The sequence below is a fragment of the Octodon degus genome, unplaced genomic scaffold (genome assembly GCF_000260255.1).
Source record: "Octodon degus isolate 3935 unplaced genomic scaffold, OctDeg1.0 scaffold00011, whole genome shotgun sequence".
Taxonomy (NCBI): Eukaryota; Metazoa; Chordata; class Mammalia; order Rodentia; family Octodontidae; genus Octodon; species Octodon degus.
Genome location: NW_004524587.1, coordinates 561,143 through 584,193, shown reverse-complemented (window position 1 = coordinate 584,193; position 23,051 = coordinate 561,143). Strand labels below are relative to the sequence as shown.

The 23,051-nt window shown below is 56.2% G+C and overlaps 1 protein-coding gene and 1 non-coding gene across 2 annotated transcripts in view; one reads left to right on the top strand and one right to left on the bottom strand.

Annotated features, from left to right (window-relative positions):
* Window positions 1–23,051, bottom strand: part of Pkd1l2 (polycystin 1 like 2) — a 91,921-nt gene that overhangs the window by 35,706 nt on the left and 33,164 nt on the right. Inside the window, exons 11-25 of the mRNA XM_004625982.2 lie at window positions 21,529–21,642; window positions 20,352–20,559; window positions 18,736–18,856; window positions 18,023–18,164; window positions 16,687–16,863; window positions 14,276–14,421; window positions 13,515–13,709; window positions 12,652–12,779; window positions 10,586–10,769; window positions 9,472–9,596; window positions 8,480–8,603; window positions 7,916–8,047; window positions 5,788–6,010; window positions 5,308–5,501; window positions 1,481–1,711 (exon numbers count right to left, since the gene is read on the bottom strand). Of these exons, the coding sequence (XP_004626039.1) occupies window positions 1,481–1,711; window positions 5,308–5,501; window positions 5,788–6,010; window positions 7,916–8,047; window positions 8,480–8,603; window positions 9,472–9,596; window positions 10,586–10,769; window positions 12,652–12,779; window positions 13,515–13,709; window positions 14,276–14,421; window positions 16,687–16,863; window positions 18,023–18,164; window positions 18,736–18,856; window positions 20,352–20,559; window positions 21,529–21,642 (2,444 nt within the window). The remainder of the gene's footprint in view (window positions 1–1,480; window positions 1,712–5,307; window positions 5,502–5,787; window positions 6,011–7,915; window positions 8,048–8,479; window positions 8,604–9,471; window positions 9,597–10,585; window positions 10,770–12,651; window positions 12,780–13,514; window positions 13,710–14,275; window positions 14,422–16,686; window positions 16,864–18,022; window positions 18,165–18,735; window positions 18,857–20,351; window positions 20,560–21,528; window positions 21,643–23,051) is intronic.
* On the top strand, window positions 22,906–23,031 carry LOC111815144. Its single transcript, XR_002819927.1, has one exon. It is a non-coding gene; the product is annotated as a U6atac minor spliceosomal RNA (small nuclear RNA).

Below are 23,051 nucleotides of genomic sequence, written 5' to 3'. Positions count from 1 at the left end.
GAGGGGGAAGGGGAAGGAAGAGGGAGGGAAAATGGGAAAGAAGGGGAGGGGGAGGAGGAGGAGGAGTGGGGGAAGGGCAGGGGCGGGGGTGCACCAGGTGGTTGGCCTCTGATGGGGGAGGGAGGCTGGAGGCATGGTAGCTGGGGCAGGGGTGTCGCCTCCCCATGTGAATGGCTCCCACAATGGACGCTCAGGTTGGCTTCCAAGTCATGAGGACCCATAGGTCTGTCCCAGGTCACCACTGTGGAAATTCCACACTGGAGCCCAGAGAGACTGGCCCGGAGCTGTGCCCTCTTCACCCTTTGCTCAGGGTAACCTGCTTCCTCCTGCTGTGTGAAAGCTAACCCAGGAGCCCTGCCATTTCTGTGAGTTCTGAGCCTGACAGGTCACTGAGCCCAACACGGTGCCTGCTGCAGGGGCTGCCACCAGTGTTCCTCAGGGGTCAGGCCTGACAAGGGTCAGCACTCCACAAATGGTCAGCAGAACTGCCCTGAGAATCTGAGGAAAAGAAACACTTTGGAAAGGGGCTGAGGGCTTGAGTCACTCGTAGGAAAACACACACCTCATTGTGTGGTAAATAACCTAGACTCAAGCATAAACATCACAAAGTTTCTCCTAGATGAGAAACCCAAATTATAAATAAAGTGCAAGGGCTGGTGAGATAGCTTAGAGGACTGAAGCGCCTACTTAGGCAAGTCTAGGCAAGCGCAGGGACTGCGGTTCAATCCCTGGCACCACACGTTGTGTCAGCCCTGCCCCCAGGGTGGGCTGAGCCCGGCAGAGTCCCTGGCTGGTGTGGCGCCCACCCGTAATCCCAGTGTTGGGGAGGCTGAAAACAGGATAGCTATGAATCCGAGCTGCATAGGGTGACCCTGTGACAACCAAATCCATTAAAAATGTTTTTTAATTAAAAAAAATAAAGAGCAAAACAGAAGATAGATAACAAAAAACAAGCAGATAGATCTTTTGCAAATGAGAAGGGAACCAAGAGATAGAGGATGAGGGGAGAAGAAGAGGGCAAAGGAACATAAAAAGAATGACATTTCTGGGGTTACAGGCGGGCGCCACACCAGCCAGGGACTCTGCCGGGCTCAGCCCACCCTGGGGGCAGGGCTGGCACAACGTGTGGTGCCAGGGATTGAACCGCAGTCCCTGCGCTTGCCTAGTCTCTGAGTAGCCCAGTCTGGCTTCAGGTCCATTGAGATCCTCCCACCTCAGCCTCCCACATGCTGGGATTATACGCATGCGCCACCACACCTGGCACGAGAATGAAGTGTTCTATACGTGTACTGATTCTCCACGATCCATGTGTTCATGACGCCTTGCAAACATGTACTAATAAATTAAAATGAGAGGCGAGTGTGTCGGGTAGGGCCCAGACCAGCAGCCCGCCTGGCTCCGCCCCGCAGCCCCTGCCCCCTCGCCGTGGCTCCGCCCCGCAGCCCCTGCCCCCTCGCCGGGTCGGACCCCACCGCCTCACCTTGGCCCGGTCCTGCACGTCCTTTCTCCTCGCCCAGATCACGGCCAGCACGTAGAGCACGCACAGGCAGCACACGGTGCTCACCACCACGGGGTTGTCCTCGAAGGTGGCGAAGAGCTCTGCTGTCTGCTGGACGTCGACCACGTTGGGCATCACCAGGAAGGCGCTTCCGAAGAAGGTGAGGTGGCTGCAGAGGCAGTGCGTCTGGGTGTGCGTGGTCCGCGGCCCCACCTGCAACCCAGACAGGCTGCGTGGGGCTCAGGGGTCGGTGCCCTGGAGCCCGAGAGAGGCAGTGCCATCCGCGCCACAGTGCCGCTGCAGACAGATTTGGCCAACTGCAGATGGAAAATATTTTGGTTTTATTTTCTTAACTGCTGGACAGGTAGAACTAGGTGTTCCTTCTTTTTCCACATGTTCTTATGCAGAGCAGACATAAGTTTTTCCCTGCTGTTATTCCCTATGCAGTGCAGGCGGGGACAACGCACATAGCATGTATGTGGCATTAGGCATCATGTGCAAGCTAGACATGGTCCCCAGGATAAGGAAGCACGTGACAAGGTCATGTGCAGATAGATACCTTCTTACTGCCTGGGATCCTTCCCTGGATACTGGGGGACAGCAGTGCTGATCTGTCTGTCTGTCTGTCTGTCTATCATCTATCTATCTATCCATCCATCCATCCATCCATCCATCCATCCCTCCATCCCTCCATCCCTCCATCCCTCCATCATTCATCTCTCACATCTCTCAGCACTGGGGACTGAACCCAAGGGCATCCTACCTCTGATCTACATCACCACCACCCCCATCCCCTCTTTTGTGTATCTGGTACAAGGTCTTACTACACAGCTTGGACTCATAGTGATCCTCCTGTTTTCAGCCTCCCTAGTGCTGGGATTACAGGTGTGCACAACCATGCCCAGTCTTGGTTGCTGGCTCAGTGCGCCCCAGGTGCAGGGCCAGCGCAGCATGTGCTACCAGGAATTAAACCCTGGTCCCTGAGCTTGCCTAAGCAGGCGCTTAGTCAGCTAAGCTATCTCGACAGCCCTCACCAGCCCTTTTTTATTTTTTAATCCAAGACAAGTTCTTGCCAGGTTGCCTAAGTGGGACTTAAACTTGCAATCCTCTTGCCTCATCCTGCCAAGTGCTGAGATTACGGGGTCACATCAGCATCATGTCCAGCTAGAAATAATAATAATAATAATAATTATTATTATTATTTCTGAGTCAGCCTCACTGTGTAGTTCAGGCCGAACTCAAACTCATGGCGATCCTCCTTGCCTCAGCCTTCTGGGTGCTGGGATTCTAGGTCTACTGTACAGTCCAGAGTTTTAATAGACACCTTCACATCCATCATTCACAGAGAGCGTCTTGTTGATCTACTCCGTCTAAAGCTGGGTGTGGTGGCACATTTGTAATACCATGGTGGGGGACAGTGCTGATGGTGGCAACGGCACAGGGTGGCCTGGACCCAGCCACCCCCAAGGCCCCCAGCTAGTTCAGAGTCACACCCCAGGGCCACTCCGTAGGTTAGGATGATTTAACCCAGCTTTGCCACCCACACCGCCGTCTCACTGCAGGGTGTACATAGGTGGAAGGAATGGAGGGGACGGAGGAGACCAACTTCTGGAAAGTTCTCTGTTCCAGCACCTGGGAAGGAAGACACTGGCAGGGCCTGCTACGACCCAGCAGGTGGCTGTCACGGGCCTCAGCCTGGGCACAGAGCTGGGGCCAGCTGTCTTCCACCCTCATGGCTCTGGGGCTGTGCTCCCCTTTCCAAGACCCGCCAGCGGTTGGCACACAGCCCAGGTGTACCGGCCAGGTCTTCCCAGTAGGGTGGGCCAGCCTCTGAGAAGAGACTCAAATAGCAGCCAGGCAAAAGGCCGCAGGCCCAGGATGGTCCTGATCTGCCCTGACCCCTTCGCCCTCCAGGCTTCTCGCCAAGGCCTGGGGCCCGTCGCTGACCCAGCCTGCCCAGCTCGAGGAGCCTCTGTGATTGTCCAGGCCTCGTGCGCGGCAGGCATGTCCTGCACCCCAGCCTGTGAGGGGCCCTCCAAACCCCAGGGATCCATCTGTGGACCCCGTACGCAAGCGGCGCAGCTGTTGGTGTCCATGCGCAGATAGCGGCTTTCCACCTTCACCCCAGGGTCTGGAGACTAGGAGCCTTCTCTGGCTACTTAGAGAATTCAGTGGTGGTTTTCGGATAAAACGTGAAGATCTCATTTGCTTACTAATGGCTTCTCAACAAGTGCCGTGTGATTCTGCATCTATAATGAGCAGCGAGTACACAGTGTTATTATTTTTCTGTGACAGGGTCTTGCCATGTAGTTCAGGCTGGTGTGAAATTCATGGTGCTGTCAGTGCCTCAGCCTCCCAAGTGCTGGGATTACAGGCGTGCGCCACCACACCCAGCTCAATTTTTAATAACATAAGCCATCTCTAAGAACTCACCCTTGTACTTGAAAACTAGAAACTTTTAAATAACTCAGTTTAGGTAAGTGCCCTCCCTTCCCCTGGTCATCATCTCTGGTTCCATTTTGCGGCAGTGTGGTCTTCTCAGCCCCAAAGTTTTGTGCAACCTCAGCTGTTGCTCTAGTCAGGGGTACCCTCTGTGTGAGGCCCCTCCTGTCCCCAGGCCACCGCTCTGCAGCAGTATCCTTTACCCCATTCAGGATGGGACCACACAGCAAGGTGGGGTGACCCGTCCAAGGTCACAGCTGGCGCATGGCTGGCCCACGGCTGTTTGAAGGCAGAGCCAGACCCCTGCCCTGCCTCTGCTCCTGCCCCTGCCCTTGCCCACCCGGATGTGGGCTGAATCCCAGCTCAGTGTCTGTAGACCGAGGCAGGGATGGTGGCAGTTCACAAGGCCAAGAGCCATGCAGGCCCCAGTAGGATTCGCAGAGGGACAGCGGTGCTACACATGCCAGGGTCACGGTTCGCGACCCAGACAGACGTGGCTTCGAGTCCTGCTCTGTTCCACACTAGGTGTGGGATTCGGGGTGAGGCGTTGGAGTCTCTGAAACCTTTATTTAATGGTTTGTGGTTTTGGCAGGGCTAGGAACTGAACCCTGCAATCCTTTTTCTATTTTTTGTTTAGACACAGGTCTTCTGAGTTGCTCATGCCAGATCCAAACCTGCGACACTTCTGCCTCAGCCTCCCAGAGTGCTGGGGTTACAGGCCTCCACCCCTACGCTTGGCCCAAACCTTAGCTGTTTTGTCTGTGGAGTGGGAATAACAACTCTCCCTGGTCACTGCAAAGATCTGAGGAGATAAAGCAGAAGGCGAGAACCGGCACCTGGTACAGACAAGGGGGCGACTTTGAGCTCACTCCCTTCGAAGGACCTCGGGCCCAGTGGCCCACAGCCAGGTCTTCCTGCCTCAGCCTCCACTTCCCTATGATCGTTTATTCCCAGTGGAGAGCCAGGTGGGAGCCAGGTGCCCTCAGGGAGTTGGACATTACTTATGTGACCTCGAACCGAGAGGCCCCGTTGCTCGTGCTGTGAAGGGACATGTGTGTCTCAGAGGCTGTGGGCCAGGGACAGTTTTCTCCAGAAAGCAGGTGACAATAAGGTGGGGTACACTCTGCGCCCAGGGGGTGGCGTGTGCAAAGGCCCTGTGCTGTGCACTAGCTGGATGTGGAGGTGTAGCCCCAGCTCTCCAGAGGCTCAGGAGGGTCACCACAAGTTCGAGATGAGCCTGAACTATGTAAGGAGACCTTGTCTCATAAAACCCAAAAAACAACACATACACCAGGGCAGAGGCACCGAGGGGGACCCTTCCTGACCGGACACGGCCCGCCAGCCCACCCTCTGCTTCCTCTCCTTACCTGGCATCCAGAGTCATCCCAGGTCTCCAGAACCTCGTCCCAGAAGACACAGTGGGACAGGAAGGTGGTGATGCCAATGGTGAGGTCCCCGCCAGGGGCCAGCTGCAGGTCAGAGTCGGGGGCTACGTGCAGGTAGTAGATGCCTTCCCCAAAGGGCAGCTCCTCAGGGCCCAGAAGCCATGTGGCTGGCTCATCTGAATGGCAGGGGAGTTTTTCTTTGTTATTTTCCCCTCATGGCTTCTGATCCTCACTTTTACTTTTTTTTTTTTTTCTCGTGAAGCAGGGTCTTGCTATTTAGTTCAGGCCTTAAGCTCACTATGTAGCAAAGCCTAGCCTTGAACTTGCAGCAATCCTCCTGCCTCAGCCTCCCAAGAGCTGGGATAAAAGGCATGCACCATGGCGCCTGGCTCCAGTCCTCACTTTGGAAGGTGGCCACACCCAGGAAGCAGCCCAAGAAACAGGCTAGGGAGCATGGGGTACCTGGAGCAGCCGCTGGTGGCAGGCGGGCCTGGGCATCATAGCTGGTGGCGTTGGGGCGGTAGCCGTAGCCCAGGCTGAGTGTGAGTGGGACGCCAGGTCCCCAGTGCAGCTGAACCCCTAGAGCTGACGCCCTTGAGGTCACGTTCACCTGCAGAACCTCCCCTCTGGTCAAGTTTAACACGGTCGGCGCGCTGTGTCCTTCCAGAGGCCGGGGCAGCAGGATCTGTGTGAGAGACAAGGATGTCAAGGGTGTGCCTGGGAGGAGGTGCCGGCCAGGCTGCTGCATGGCTGCTGTCCAGTGCGGGGTGGGGTGAGCCCCGGGGACCAAAATCCACCCTGCATGCCCTCCTAAGAGCAGATGCCCGCAGGCACAGCGGGTGGCCTCACAAAGCCCAGACCGTTCACCTCACACATGTGGGGGCCTAAGGTCAGTTTCTTTTCTTTCTGCTTTTTTGAGGCAGAGGCTCACTGTGTAGCCCTGGCCGGCCTCAGGTTGGCTGTGATCCTCCTGCCTCAGCCTCCTAAGTGCTGAGGATCATGGGTGTGGGCTGCAGAGCTGCGCTTAGGGCAGAACACCTTCTAGGGCCGCCTTCTCGAGCTTCCGGAAGTGGCCAGCCGCCTCCCTCCTCTTCCAGCTTCTGGAGATCAAGCACCTGCCTCAGCTCCTGGCCCTGGCCTCGCTCCTCCCCTTGCACCTGCCATCCAATCCCCTTTCTTTTCCTGCCTCAGTGCCCTCCATCTCCATCTTGTGAGACCCCGGTGGCTCCCCTGGGCTGGTGGCCCATTCAGAGACCCCTCCTGTCCAACCTCCCTCCCTTGAGCTGGTCACAGAGGTGAATTCCCTGGTAGCCTCGGGCTCCAGGGATGAGGATGTGGACACCACTAAAAATGTCATTAAATGAGTCATTAGTGCTGCGTGTGGTGGAGCACGGCTGTAACCCCAGTGCTCAGCAGGCTGAGGCAGGATGATCACAAGAGGCCAGTTTGGGCAACTTATCATGACCCAGTCTCCAAAAGGGCTGGGGCTGTAGCCCACCTCGAGGGCCCTCAGTACCAACCAGTCAACAAATGAAAATGCCATTGATAAGAAAACTGTTGATGACGAGGAAAGAATCATTAGGAGCTTGGAAGAATCCGACATCTTATTGTACTGTGGTATGTTTATATATTTTACTTAACTTTAAAGAAAACAGAGATAAAGCGGTAGCTCAGTGGGGAAGTACTTGCCTAGCTAGCATGTGTGAGGCCCTGGGCCCAATCCCTAGCACTGCAAAAGAAAAAAAAAATTAAATCTAAGTGGGAATTTTAGAAGTTGCATTTATGCAATGGAGGTGATAAAAATTTCACCAACAGATGCACACAGAGAGGAAAATTTCGTAGGGCCAGTGAGATAGCTCAGTGGACTAAGCACCTGCTTAGGCAAGTGCAGGGACCAGGGTTTGATCCCAGCACCACATGCTGTGCTGACCCCACCTCTGGGCACACTGAACCTGACTCCAAGACTGGGTATGGTGGCACATACCTGTAATCCCAGTGCTGGGGAGGCTGAGACAGGAGGATCACTACAAGTCCCAGTTGTGTAGTGAGACCGTGTATACATACATACAGAGAGAGAGAGAGAGAGAGATTTCTTGTCTACAGCAAAAGTTGGATGAGTGCCGGGGAGATGGCTCAGTAGGATAAGCACTTCCCTGGCAAGCACAAGGGCCTGAGTTCAATCCCTGGTTCCACCAAAACAAAAACAAGACCAAAACTCCAAAAGCTGGGCGAAGGATCACACATGGCTTTAAGTGAAAAGTGATGTTGAAGATAGGGTAGGGATCTTTTTTTATTTTTAATGTATATATTTTTGTACAGGGTCTCACAACACCGTGCCCCCACAGCCAGACTTGGTTGGCAGCTCTGCACACCTTGGTGTGGCCAGCTCAGCATTTGGGGGATTGAACCCTGGTCCCTGTGTTTGCCTAAGCAGGCATTAGTCTGCTGAGCTAGCTCATCAGCCCTGGGTAGGGATCATTTTGAATGATTCCCTCTTCAGCTGAAGTTTGCATAATTGGCCAACTTCAGGCCCCAACCGCGTTTAGGAAGCCGAAGGACTTCTCTCTGCTCCCAAGCGCCCGACTCCTACCTCGACCTTCTCAGTCAGGTTCTTCACAGGGATGAGCCTTCCGCTGGGGCTGTTCAGGCTCAGGCCACCCACTGTTCCGCTGACGGCGAACCCATTACTGGCCGGGAAGGGGCTCTTGGGGAAGCTCATCATCTGGAACCGAGCACGGATGGTGTGAGCCGAGGCTCTGGGGGCCACTATGCTGTAAGATGAGGCAGGCCAGTAGGCCTGGCACTAAGGAATGGATGGAGGCCCCCAGCCTTGGTGGCTGCTGGGTTGGGGGGGGTGTCTGCCCCTCAGAACATGGGTGGTCCTGGAGCACCCAGCTCAGACTTGGTTTGGCTGAGCAATTGCTGGGAGGTGAAGCCCTCCGAGTCTTTCTTCCGCAATGTGCACTGGGAAGAGGAGGGAGTTGGGCATCTGGAGCCAACCGTGTGAATCCCTGATGCTGTTTGGCAAAAGTTTGAACCTCATCTGTGAAATAGCCAAGATGCTGCTATGTCACTGAAAGTACTGCCACCAGCCTGGATGAGCAGATTCTGGCACAGTCCCTTGCTGTCCCCAAGGAGGCAGTGGCCGCGTTACCCTGACGTCCACAGGCTCCTGTGCGTGCTCTGCACAGCAGAGGGCTTCGGTGGGCAGGGTGAAGGCTGCGGAGTGAGCAGCAGCAATGTGCAGCGAGGCCCGGCCCCACTTCCTCGGCTGCATCCTGGTGGGGATGGAGAGAGGAAGAGGTCAGCAGCCCACTGTAAAGCAGGACGAGCTGTGCGTTCTCGTGTCTGCGGACGGCGCTGTGTGTTCAGGGCGGCAGGAGCACGGTCAAAGGCAGTGGGTACCTGTGCTGGGTGGAGGCCCCAAGAAGGCAGAGCGTTGCCAGCTCCGGTCCTGCTATAGTGTCGGCCACTTAGGACGTGATCAGCACAGGTTTTATTTTGTGAGGCCGAGTCTCACTTCATAGCCCAGGCTGGCCTCTAACTTGTGGCGGTGACTCCTGCCACAGCCTCCTACGTGCTGGGATCACAGACGTGTGCCACCACACCCAGCTTAGACATGGATGTTGCCCTAGGTTTATCTTTCCTATTTGCCTTGACCTTTGGTGGCAGGCCCCCCCTGGCCCAACCTTTCTGCTCTTTGACCTCGTGCTGTCTGATTCACCTGGGGACCTGTTTCACATCCTGGCTCTGGGCCAGAAACTGCCCTGGACACAAGAGGGCACCTGGAGGACCTGAGGATGGGTGCTGTGTGCCTGGAGCTGCAGCACAGGCTCTTCTGGGGCTGGCCACCCAGGAGGTGGCCAGGGCTCGGGGACAGACGCACTCCGTGGGGAGACACTCAGGCAGGCAAGCGCATAGCCATGCAGGCCTCAGCACATGCGGGACACTCCCACCCTGTTCCCACAGATGCAAGCTGACTCTCCTCACTCGCTCGGTGAACACTGGGCACCTGATCCCCCCTTCCTGTCCTGTCGGAGTCTCTCACTTCCCAGCTCAGGGCCGGCCTCCCAGGCTCTGCCTGTCCTGGGCTCTTGGGATGTGGGTGTAGAGGGTGTGAGGTCATGGCACGAGCTTCTCAGTTACCTGTTCGTGTACACGGAGATGGAGGGGGTGGCCAAGGTGGCCGGAAGTCCCCCAGGCAACATGCCCAGCAGGAGAGTGGTCTGGACACGCTCTGCTACTTTGAGCAGTGAGGCCACTGAAGTCACCTGGAAAGGGAAGTGAGAGGACACCCCTGAGAGCCTTCACCCAGGGCCAACCCATCCATTTATGGGAATGTCACCAGGCTGGTGTGGGACCTTGTGTAGGGACCAGGAGTGACAGCACAGGGATGGGGGAAGACAGCGCTGTGGGTGACCTGAGAGGAGATGCTCAGACAACGCCAACTCCCGGCTTCTGCTAATGCCTTGCACCCTCACAGCAAGCAGAAGGGGAAACAGAGGCACAGGCAGGAGAGGTGACTTGAGGCCGTCACTGGGGCTGCAAGCCAGGACTCAGGGAAGCATCCAACTCAGGGTCCCTGTGTAGAGCCACGTGACTCTCTGTGCTGCTGACAGCCACACGCCATCCAGGTTTTGTTCCAGGGTGGCAGGGAGCCTGGGGATCAACACCCTCGGTGCCTGGGCTGAGCTCTGTCCCCGCCACTGTCCACACCCAGGTCAGATGTTTTGTGGATAATGCCGGGTACTGTGCAGACCTGGGAGGCTGGACAGTTACACAGAGAGCCCAGGAGAGCACAGATGGTGTGTGTGTGTGTGTGTGTGTGTGTGGCCACGGATGAAGACGTATGTGTAAAGGTGTTGGTGTGTGTGCATGCTCCAGGGCACAGTGGATGTGTTCCCTCCCCCACTGGGACTCATGCAAGATGAGTTAGGTCACCTGCATTTACAGATGAGGAAATGAGGCCTAGGGAAGTCACATGACCTGCCTGAGGCCCAGGGCTTGTAAGTGACAGGTGCCAGAGTCCAGCTCAGACTGCCCCTTTCCAGAGCTGTGCTCCGCCCACTGCGCTACCCTGCCTCCCTCACTGCCCGGTGGGGCTGCTCCCTGGAACTTTTCCTCTAGCTCCTTGGGAAGCACTGTAGCCTCTCTGCCTCAGTTTCCTCATCTGTTAGATGGGGAAGGAATCTGACCAGGAATGTGATGTGAGCCAGGCACACAGTGGCTGTGAAATCCACATCTGACCCGGGACGCCTACCTGGCTGGCATTGGTCCCCCCAGGCTTCTCTGGTCCGTGGCTCAGGGACGCGTCCAGTACACTTCCCACAGCCACAAGCAGGTCCCTGGTGGCCCCCTGGCGCCTCTGGTCCTCGGGACGGACTGTGGCACTCGCTGTCAATAGGGCCTCACTGGCAAGGTACAGAGCTTGGCTAGCCTGCCATGGGGTTCATCCAGAGAAGGAACAGCAGTGTGAGCCCTTGCCTGCATGGGTTCCTGTGCCTCTCAAGGGACAAGAGCTGTGGTGGAGGGCAGCAGGAGGGCTATGCCAAGAACGAGCATCACATGGCTGCCTGGATCCCTGATGTGAGACCAGGTCCTGCCTCCTTATGAGGCTGTGAGTTCCTCCAGGAGTGTAGCCACGTCTGTCCCTGCGTCCTTCCCGGAGAGCCTGAAACCACCATGGCCTCAACATACTGGGTAGGCATCCAACAACACTGCTGCCCAGGGGACAAGCGGAAGGTGGATGGAAGAAGAATGGATGGATGATGGATAGATAGGTGGATGGATGGATGGAAGGTGGAGCATGGCTATGTGAATAGATGGGTAGATAGATGATGGATGGATGATGGATAGATAGGTGGGTGGATGGATGGATGGATGGATAGATAGGTGAATGGATGGATGGATGGATGGATGGATAGAAGATGATGATGGATGAATGGAAAGTAGGTGATGGATAGATGGATGGATAGATGATGGTTAGATGATGGATACATAGGTGGATAGCACATGGATGGATAGATGGGTGATGGTTGGATGGATCAGAAGTGGATAAATGCATGGATGAATGAGTAAATAGATATAGCACTTATTCCAATTTTGCTATATCTGTTTGTTGAATTACTTGTTTCATGTCTTGCTACCCTGACAGTCTGCAAGTGCCAGCAGGCGGAGTCCTTGTGTGTGACTTGCTTCTGAGTCCCCAGTGATTCTGGTACCTGGTACGACAGTGTTCAAGAAGCGTGTGCTGGATGAATGAGCACACTGATGCGTGTGCAAAGGCACAAGAGGGTGGAAGGGCGGATGCATCAGTGCACCTTGGCTCCTGAATGAAAGACGAGCCTTGCTGGCTTAGGCAGGAGGATTTGAGGGTTGTCCCTGCCTGGGTACGTGGGCAGTTCTCCCCTCTTACTGTTTTTATGGCTTTTTTTTTTTGTTTCAGTGCTGGGGATTGAACCCAGGGCCATCACACAGAGCTACACCCTCCCCACCAGCCCTTTTATGTTGAGCCAGGGTCTTGCTAAGTCATTCAGTTGCCCCAGGCGGGGCTCTAACTCATGGTCTTCCTGATTTGGCCACCCAGAGTGCTGAGATTATGGGTAAGCATCACCACTCCAGCTATCATGGCTTTTTCTTTAAACCATGGCTTGCATACCCCTGGGGACATGGTGCTTTGATGTCAAAGCTCAAGCAGTAGATCCCAAGGCAGGGACTTGCAAGCAAGCAATTTATTTGGTAGAGGAGGGGGAAAGTGGGGCAGAGAAAGACTGGGAGTCAAGACAGGAGGGGGAAAAAAAGACAGGAGGGGAGACCAAGCCTGTGGCCTGTGAGTGACCCACAGGAGGGTCACTGGGGTGCCTGTATTCTGAGAGCTGGGATGCCTATACTCTGCCTGTGGCCACTGAACATGGCATGGATTCCCAGCCACATGGGCAGGTGGAGACGCTGTGGGGACAGGGAGGACCCAGGCTAGAGAAGCAAGTCCTGGCCCTGGATGACAAGCCGGTGTGTGCTGAGGTGGGGACAGGGTCAGCACAGCAGCCACATCTCCCACCTTCCCATGGCCTAAAGATGTACCGATCTGGTTGTCCTCTTGAGCCCCTCAAGAGGGGCAAGGGCTGTGGGCAGACAGGAAGTCATATCCAGTGTGAGACACGGGGGCTGCTAAGGGGGTTCCAGGAAAAAGAAGACAGGAGTCCTGGCAGGCCTGGGAGATCCCATGGCCGAGAGGCCCCTTGGACCTCTGACCTATGCCTGCTAGGTCGTCACCCACCTGTTGTGCAGGTGGTGCTCCGAGGTGGGCTCAGCAGGTGGGAACTCACCTGGGCCATGGGCATGAGCTCACGGCCATGGGTCAGCTCTCTCAGCACCTCGGCCAGCCTCTGTACCCTCTGCATGTCCTCCAGGCTGGCCATGACTGTGCACAGTGAGTCCAGCACAAGTTCTCTAACCTTGGCATGGGAGAGAAAGACAGAAAGAGGAAGTGTGATTCCAGGTGCTCCACGGAGGTGTTTCAGGAATATCTGGGACCAGAGGAGCGGCCAGGCTGCACAGCCCACAAACCTGGGCTTGCTCCAAGAATGTGGGTTGGCCTGATGGTGGCCCCGAGACGCCTGAGTCTTCATACGTTCCTGAACCACCCATCGGGCAGCTTGCACCACTGATGGTACCAACAGATCTAATCACTTTTAGCAATCTTTTTAAAAATAATTTATTTTTGAAATATTTATTTATTTATTTATTTGGTAGAGGGACTCACTATGCACCTCAGACTCATAATGATCCTCCTGTGTCAGGCTCCCCAGTGCTGGGATTACAGGCATGCACCACTGTGCCATTTGGTGGCTGATTCAGCAGGCCTGGGGTTCCAGGGCTGGCTCAGCCTGCTGTACCAAGGATTGAACCCAGGTCCTTATGCTTGAAAGGCAGGCTCTTAGACTGCTGAGCAATCTCCCCAGCCCCTTAGCAATCTTTTTACAATAAAATTCCCTTCTGCTTCCAGAAGCTGGTACCCTTATGACAATGAGGGGAGGCAGGTGACCAGCTAGGAAGGCGTTTTCTTCGCTTTGTGGCGCTCGCTGGAAGGCCTAGAGAGGGAGATGATGCTGGCCACTGTGGCTTCTGCTCTGAGGGTCCTCGACCCTCACTCCCTACCCCCAGGGGCTGCACAAGGATCCTGGCCCCACCTTCCGCCTAGTGTCTGTCTCCAGCAATGACCCCGAGCTCTGGTTCAGGTCGTCCCGGTTCAGCACAGACAACACAGACTTGGCCAGCTGGAGAAGCTGCTCGGGGCCTCTGTCACCCTGCAGAGTGGCAGTGATTTTCTCCAGCACCGCAGCCTGGAATGCCACATCCTTGACATGAGTGTCACCAAGTCCCACCTGATGCAGAAACAAGGGGTGAGCTCAGTGGTCCCTGTTTCAGAGCCTGTCACCCGATGTCACAGTAGGCCTAGGCTGGGCACTTCCTGTGGCTGAGGGCAGCAGATCTGCTACTATGAGGCAGCCCACGGCCACCAAAGCCAAGGCGTGGATGAGCATTTTCCCCACCTTGAGGTCCCTCTTCTGCCATGTTCCACCCCATGCCTCTGCTGCTCAGCCTGGAGCCTCCTGGGGTTCTATCCAGGCTCAGTCCAGTGTCTGCCTGAGATCTGATCTCTGGCACCTACACGCTGAGGGCGCGGGTCTCACTCGTGTCTGGCTCTTCCACTCCAGTCCACCCCTGCTTCTGGGACTTAGGCCACTAAGTCAGAAGAGTTCCCAAGACCATGTCCGTGTGTCCTCCCTCATGCCCTGGCGCACGTGTAGTAGATAGTCTGTGAATATTTGTCTAAGGAGTGAGTGGATCAGTGGTTTAGCTGGACCTGGCTGCCTTCCTCTCAGCCACCCCTGTGGTGACACGGGGATGAGGGGAAGTTCCCAAAATAAAAAGGACCACCACTACCCACCTTGACCATTGCGTGGGCCTGCTGTCTGTCCCCTGCTTGATTGGTGACAGAAATGACCACTGTGAGCACAAAGTCACTGTTTTCTTGGCCAAGTGGTAGATACACTGAGGGGAGGACTGGGTCAGGGCCGCAGTGCAGGCAGGAACCTGGTGGACAGAAACCAGACCCTGAAGGGGCAGCTCTGGGCCCCAGGGAGACAGAGACCCACTAGGGCTCCAGGACTCAAAACCCACAGTTCTGCAAGGTGTGGCCATGGTGTGGCAGGTGTTCTGGGATTCCACACGTTCTGGAAGGGGACACCATGTGTGCTGGCTCATTACCTCTCCCGGCATCTCCAAGTTGCTATAAAGTTGTACTAATTTGTTTTCTAAAATCCATTTTAAAATTGCAGGGAAAACTCGCAAGCTTAACACACACACACACACACACACACAGACACACAGACACACAGACACACAGACACACACACACACACACACACACCCCAAAGTGGTAAAGCAAGTTCCAGAAATAAGGAAAGAAAGGAGGGGAGGGAAGGGAAAAGGAGGAGAAAAAGGAAGTAAAGCAACAATTTAAAAGTTAACTCAAAGCCTACCAGAGCTCCCTCTAATGTCACTTCCTTTACAAAGCACCTCTGCTTGAAACCCTGGTCCTGCCAGACATATCTTTGTTTACTAGTTGTCCTGGCACTGGGTTGTAAAGATCACAAGGTCCAGCACAACCACTTTTGTATGTATGTATGTATGTATGTATGTATGTATGTATGTATTTATTTATTTATTTTTCCAGCCAGGGTCTCGCTATATAGTTCAGGCTGGCCTGGAACTCACTGTGTATCACAAGCTGGCCTGCAATTTACAGGGACCCTCTTGCCTCAGCCTCCCGAATGCTGGGATTACTGGTGTGCGCCACCACCCCTGGGTTCTTCTTTCATTTGCTGCTCTGTTTGGCTCCTGGAATACAGCCTGACATTCAATGCGTATTTGTTGTAAAAAAGAGTGAGTGAGTGAATATACTTTTATCCCTTTTTTTTTTATTTAGGACAGACAGGGTGTATGGGGTGTACAGGGTCTCACTGCGTAGACTAGACTCATAGTGGTTCTCCTGTTTACTACGGCCTCCCAAGTGCTGGGATTACAGGCACATGCCACCATGTCTGGTCTCAATCGCTGTCTCGGTGCGCCCTGAGGGTGGGGCCAGCATAGCAGGCCAGGGGATGGAACTCCCTGACACTGTGTCTGCCTAAGCAGACGCTTTAATCCACTGAGCTATTTGGCTGGCCCTATGCTTTTATCCTTAAGGGGGACCCACCTGTCCCCAAGTGGCCAATCACTGTGGAGTGTACAGACAATCATGAAGGTCAAGACTTGAGACTGGACCATGGTTCTCTATGGCCACACCTTCCTGCCTTTCTGGCCATGGGTGTGAGCTGGGGGTGAGGGGCCCAAGGGGACATCAGTGGGGATGGGAGCAGCTAGCCTGGTCTCTCCCCTGGGTGCGGCTCACCCTGCTTGGTCATTGTCCTTCCTGGCTCAGTCCTAGTCACAGCCCTCCCACCTCCACATTTCTACGTCTCTCCTTTCTGGGGCTTCAAGGCTTGTGTCCCCCTTCCCTAGTTGTAGGGTACAGGTTACGCCCCTATGGTTCCTGGTGCTGAATCTAGGGGAGCACCTGCCGACATTCACAGATTTGGGGGAAGGGTTCATCTGACCAGAACCCTTCCAGAGCTCATGGGGGAGGAGGGCTCACAGAACACCCAAGCCTGCTGGGAAGAGGTAAGGAACCAGATGAGGCTGCAAGGACTGACTGCCCCTGAGATGGGAGGATGAATGGGTGTCCCCTCCAGCCTAACTCCTGCACATGTCCCCTGCTGTCCTGGGCCTGGGTTTCTGTGATGCTGGGTGGCTGTGGAGAGTCCTGTGTAATGCTGAAGTCTGTCACCTGGATACCTGCAGACATGGTCTGCTTTCAGCTAGCTTGACTCTGCTCACAAGGCAGGCTTGGTGGACCTGTTGTGGGTTCTGTGAAACAGTCCTCTTTGGTCCTTCCCAAGTTCCCTAGATGCTCACAGTCATGGCTACTGCTGGTGCCTGGGTGGGGTGTGGCGTCTGGGGACAGCCCTGCCTGGTCAGGATGCCTGGTCTCCTCGCCCACATCACCCTTTCACTGCCCTTATCACAGAGGACAGAATTCATTTGGCCTCTGTGAAGGAAAGAGCTGCCATTGAGACCTGTGTGTCCTTTCTCTGTGGTCAGTACCAGGGCTGGAGGCCACAGTTAGGGCACCCACATCCTGCAGCCCCTCTCACCAGTAGAATACATTCCTTGTAGCTCCTGAGACAGTGACATGGTCCCTGTGCTTGGAATGGACAGCCCAGGTGCAGAAGGGTCAGCAGAGTCTCTGACCAGTACCTGATTCCAGGCAGAAGCAGAACTCCAGGGGACCCAGGGCCACAGGAGTGTCACAGAGAATGGCGAAGCTTGTCAGAATGGTGCCCTCCTCAGGGACGATGGCACAGGTGGGCACTGGCGGGGGAGGCAGTGTGCTGATCACGTAGAGATCCTCCCCATACGCATGCTCGGTCAGCGCTACAAGTGAAGACAGTGTGTGCTCAAGGGGCTCTGTGGGCCATGAAACTCACCATGCCTCAGGACTGCGCAGGGAGAGGGAGGCATGAAACACAGGTCCTGGGCCTTCTCTGATCGCTGTGGGTTCCCTCACGCCCCCAGATACTAGTACTCACAGCTTCCCTGGGGCAGGGAGCCCAGGGTCTGTCTTGGAGAAGCTGGGCAGAAGTTGAAGAAGAGAACCAGACATTTCTGCCATCTACCTGCCAAGGGACCTTAGGCTTGACATTGTGAGTCTGTGAGGTGGGGTCCATAATAGTAACAGCTTCCTCAGGGAGATTTTTTTGAGGAGGATGCCTGCATGCAAATTCTGCTTTACTGAAAGTCACTAAGCTAGAAAGGGCCAGAACCAGGACTTGGAAAAGCAGGTCGACCCATTGGAAAGCCCACCCCTTTCCAGGCGCCCCCAACACTGCAAAGAGGTGACCTGCAAGCATCCCACCTACCTGCTATGGCCACCCCGTTTTTAATTTTTAAGCATATGTGCCCAAGATCTAGGAAAGGGAAGTTTTTTTGAAACAGGGTTGTGATATGTAGCCCAGGTTGGCCTTGAATTTGTCAAGACCCTCCTGCCTCAGTCTCCTGAGTGTGGGGATTACAGGTGTGCTTCACCATGCCTCGCAAGAATTTTAGTCAGTTACACCAATTCCTTCACCTAAACTCAGTCGGAAGGCAGGGGGTGGGCCCAGCAGTGTCCACTTAGCCAGACCCAGTTTATCCTGCTGTGGGTGTTGATGGGCCACTGTGGAGACAGGCTCTGAGCTACTCCTTCTGAGAAGGATGATCACTGGACTCTTCAGCTTTGAGGACCTGCCTTTCCCACACTGGGCTTGTTTCATGGGAGAAGCCTGGATTCTCCTGGTAGGGCTGGTGGTTGTGTGACCTGTGGATGACCTGCCTGCCTTGATGCATCCTGTTGCCCTCCTGCATGGTCACCATCCTGCCGCAGCACATCTGTCATCCCCATGTGGGGAAACCGAGGCACAACAGAGGTCTTCCAGGTGGGAAGCTGTGTAGATTCACTCCAGGGCCTGTGCCCTGCCCCATGCCACACTGAAGCCCCCTCTTTTGCCATCTCTGGGTTTATCTTGGTTCCCTGCCAGGGTGGGGGACTACTTACCTGTGGCTCGGATCCGGATCACCTGTCCCCAAGAGCGCAGGGAGCTGCTGTCCAGGAGCAGCGTGGAAGTGTTGCTCTGCAGGAGCACAGGGGACCTTGGCCAAAACCCTGGGAGCCTGCAGGTGGCCGGGAGGGGCTTGGCCTGAAAGAGGCTGGGGTCAGCCCACTGGCCTCAGCAGGATGGTGGCTGCTGACCCCCAGGTAGCCTTGGAGATTTATGTCTGGTGAACAGACAGTGGGCCCACCGGCTTGCCTGGATATCAGTGTGAACAGGTGGGCTCCCGCTGTCTGCCTGAGGTGAGGGTCGCTGCTGGTGGAGCCTGAGGTGGGGCCCTTATAGAGGGACGGTGCACAGGTCCCGGAGGGCAGGCAGGGAGGGAGCAGGCAGGTAGAGAATGCATGGGACAAGGAAGCCGATTTGGGAGTGGAAGGTGCTGTGCCGCAGACACTGCCTTCCTTGAGAAGAGCCCTGGCTGTCAGGACCACACATCCATCTGCCACCACCCAGAGCTAGGGATGACCCAGCCGAAGAAGGCCTTGGCCTGGATCACGAGTCCCTGTAGCCCTTGGTCTTCTGGACCCACTTAGCCTGCTGCAGCCGCCCTCTGCTCCCCACAGTGCTCGCCCAACCCTGCTGACCCTGATGCTTGGGCTCTGGGTGAAACTGATGGCAGTTTGGCCTTCAGCATAGGCCCGGCCCATCATGGTCTCACCTGCTCTGCAGATGGACTGTCTAAGTACCAGCTAAACACGGCTGCGGGGGCGTTGCTTCCCAGGGTGACTCTGAGGAGCACATCGTCATCAGCATTCACCGGCTGGCAGTTCCGCTCGCAGCTGAGAGGGAAACAGAGGACAGGATGGAGGTGCTCCCTTGGGCACTGTGGGTGTGACACATCAGGACACCCGGAGCACATGGGACAGCTTGGGCTCAGAGAGCTAAGTGGGTAGGTGGAGCATGGACCTTCATTGTCTGGATCTGAGTCTGGGGTCTTCTGGGCGATGTCCTACTCCTCCTCCCCTGGGCCCCCGAGAGGTCATGCTGGTGTGTGCTGTTCATTTGAGCCATCCCCTACCCTTTCTATCTTAACTTCATAAACCTCTGACTCCGGCTACTTGTCCCATATATGCTCAGTGGGCTCTGCCAGCCCCGCCACACTGTATCCCAGCTCTCCGTGCCTTTGGCCCTAGACCAATCTCTGCGGATGGATGGGCAGCAGCCTTGCTCCTGTGCCCTCCACCTCTGCTTGTCCCAGCCAGGGGAAGGCTGGGAGCGGCTGGAGGCTGCGAGGACAGCAGGCACACTCTCACCTCCAGCCCTGCCTGGTGGCTGCAGTTGGCAGTGGCTGTGCCCCTCTGGCCAGGATCAGGGCTTCCTCTAGGAGGTCCCTCTCCCTCAGCTGAAGCTTGCAGGGGTTCCAGTCATGGCACCCGACCTTCGTCCCTGCAGTCCTTGGAGTGACCTTCCCATCCTGCCTTGTTGCCCTAGATCATTCCTTCGACCTGTCCACACCCAGAAATGGAACTTTCATTTCCTGTCTGTGGTCAGTGCCTGTTGGAGTGAGCCGGGGCTGCCTGCAGGGTCCAGCTGATGGTCCACGCTACTTCCTGCTCTTCCCAGAGTCCATGCCACCTCCCTGCATCTTCTCTTGCCCTCCTGAGGCCCTTTGCACCCTGTTTGCTGAACTTCGAAGCCAGACAAGGCCACGTCCCCTTGGCCAAGACACTTGGGCGACTCCCTCTACAGCATCCTCAGGGAAAGGGCCTGATTCTATCGTGGCCGGGCCTGAGCCAGGCCCTCCTGCCTCCCAGCGCCTTCTTGCCCGTCTGCCTCTCCATGGTGGTCTCCTGTGCGCTTATTATCCTCTGCTCTCTCCCTTTACTCTCTCTGTTCTCTCTGCATCCCCGCTTCCTATAGCTGCTGCTCCTCCTCAGCTCTTGAGCCTCAGGCCCCACAAGCCCTCGCTGACTTCTGGAGGGGGAATTGTCATAGGCCACTTCCTTTCCGCCTGCCTGCCTGCCTCCCTCCCTCCCTCCTTTTTTTCCTTCCTTCCTTCCTTCCTTCCTTCCTTCCTTCCTTCCTTCCTTCCTCACTCTTCCCTCCCTCTTCCTTCCTTGCTTTCCTCCCCTCTTCCTCTTTCCTTTCTCCCTCCCTCTTTCCTTCCTCCCTCTGTCCCTCCTTCCCTCCTTCCTTGCTTCCTTCCTGCCTTCCTTGCCTGCCTGTGTGCTGATCACTGCGGACCCACAGAGTGACCCCTAGGAGAACAGAGCAGGCCAGTGCTCAGTACCAGTGCTCAGTACCAGCTCTGCAGGAGCAGGCCCGCATGCCCACCTGACCTGAGGCCTGAGGTCCAGGGGGGCAGACACGTAGAGGCACCTCTCTGCCTCGCTCTCCAGCTCCTGGCCCCTCAGGACGGCCAGGCGCAGGGTGACAGCCGAGTCTGGTGGTGGCAGGCAGGGCGGTGGGATCACCAGCTCCCTCTGGTTGGTGCGGAGGAGCCGCCTCTGCGCACAGTTGCTCCACTGAGCCCAGCAGCGCCCTAGAGAAACAGGAGCTCTCTTGTCATCCATCAGGAACAGGAGCCAACAGGTGCTCCTGGTGCCCTACTGGCTTGAGGGCTTTGAAAGAAAAGGGTCAGGACTAACTAAGGACATCAGCTCCAGGGATTTTGATTTGAGTGGTGAGTACCAGGAATCCGGCTGAGGATGCTTTTCAGGCAGGCACTGCACCACTGAGCTAAGTCCCCAGAGGACATTGTAATTTTTAAAGAAAGAAAACAGTAGTCACTGGCGGGTTGAAGATTTGGTGTGACAGGGCCTTGGAGAAGGGAGCCCCAGTGCGCAGCCTCTGTGCGGGCCTGTGGAACCTCGCTGATCTGCATCCGGGGATTTCACAGGTGCTCAAGCGGGCGCATGGCAGAGGCCAGGGTGGCCCGGCAGTCCCAGAAGGGCCGTCCTCCCGCTTTCTCCAGCTTCCTCCACTCCTGGCCTCCCCTGTGACTGCACTCTGGGCAGAGTTGGGTGGGGCGGAGCTCGAGGTGGCCACCAAAGCTGCCACTACCCAGACAGGAGGCTGCAGCAGCTTCCTGTACCCACGGGTGCGAGGGGCACCTGGGACCTGCACCTCCATCTCTGGGCAGCTGGGGAATCACCTGCGTTAAGTTGGCAACTGCGAAAGTCTTACTCTGTTGATTGATGTCTGTCAGCACCTCCCCCATCCTCACCCCCAGGGGCCTCGGATCCCAAGATCTGCCTGGGTTCTCCTGCTCTGTGTTACTGCCCTTCATTCTTTCTATCCACTGTCACCTGCCTTCAGGGCCACCTCCCTGCCTCCTCCTCCTGCCTCCCCCATTTCCATGGAGTTTCCGGTCCCTGGCACCGCGGAATCACCCGGAGTGTCAGGCAGAAGCAGCGCCTGTGTGAGGAGGCAGGAAAGGAGCCGCGACGTCTGACCCGTCTGCCTCACTTCTCAGTGAGGAAGGACTGGCCGGGGCACTCGTGCCACCTACCACAGGACCAGTGGAAGCTCAGGTCCTTGTCGCAGCTGGCTGGCCAGCCCAGGGTGACAGTGGTGAACGGATCCGCATACACGGGCTCAGTGTCCAGCTCCGCGCTCCCCTTGGCTCCCTGCAGAAGACGCAGCGGGGGTGAGCGGCCCTGTGTCGGCGGCCTCAGTAAGGGGAGCTGTGCCACCCCACGAGTCGCTGAGGGCAGCCACGCTGTGGGGCTTGGGATTGGGCAGGGCTAGGCGGCCCCAGGCCCCAGGTTTCGGGAGCCCTGGCCGAGGCGGAGGGGCTTGGGATTGGGCAGGGCTAGGCGGCCCCAGGCCCCAGGTTTCGGGAGCCCTGGCCGAGGCGGAGGGGCTTGGGATTGGGCAGGGCCCTGGCTGAGCCTGGGGTCCCTTCCTGGGGATGGAGTCCCTCCCTCCGCGTCCCCAGGGGAGGGGCTTTCTGCCACAGGCGAGTTTAGGGCCCCCTGTGCACACAGCTGTGATCATGGAGCCGCCAAGGGCCGGGCCCTGTCTTTCCTGTCTGGAGGTGGGACAGAGACCCAGCCCCTGCCCCGAAGTTAGGCGGAGAAAAGACACATAAACCTACAAAACTCAGAGCGGTAACCGTGCTGTGGTAGAGCGCAGCCTGTAAGTCTTAAGGACGTGGGAGAGAGAGGCGGTGGGTGAGGCCCAGCCAAAGCTCATTCGGTGGCCTCAGCCCTTTTCTAAGTCCCCAAGTGCCCATTTCTCCACGGCTCTCATCGTGTCTGCCTGCCAGGGCTGTTGTGGCTCCTGCAAGTGCCATAGCTGGCAGATGTGAACAGCTGTTGTCTCTATGACCCTACAATGGGCCAGGGGACATTTCCCTGGGGGACAAGCTCCTGGAGCGTCACCAAGGGGGCAAGCACAGAAGGTACGAGGCTCAGAGTAGGCAGACTCAGGGTTTGGATCCCTGTGAGCTCTGGTAGGACCTGGCCAACAGCTCTCAGGGACTCTCGCCCAGGCCTGGAGCAGCACAAGCTACACCTGGAGGAGCAGGAGCTGCAGGGCCTCTGGGCAAAGTCAACACTTCTGCCTCAGAGTGGGGGTGGCTGTCCAAGGGTCTGTTGCTGCTCCCTGTTAGACATGTCATGATTCTTTGTTTCTTAATGCTTGTAATTTGTCTCCCTCACTTAGCAAGCTTCCCAAAGGCTGGGACTGCAGCCACTCACGGCTGCCTCTCCGCCCCTCATGCCTGAACATGGCGGGTGGACCAATCGTCTTTGCTTTTTAATAAATGCATGCTGAACCGTGTCAACAGCAAGGAGTTGGAGACTCAGTCTTGCTATAAAACTAAGTGGCATGTGTTTGTTTGCTTTTTGGTGTTGTGTTTTATTTTTTAAAAGATTAGTTTTTAGTGTTGTATGAAAGGAGAGAAGGTTAGCACTCCCCTTGACAAGGATGGAAGAGGCCCTCGGGCCTGACAACACGCATACGGTTAAGGCATTGCCACCTACTTTGTGGCATCTAACCATTGTTTTTGAAAAAATCATGACAAATAAG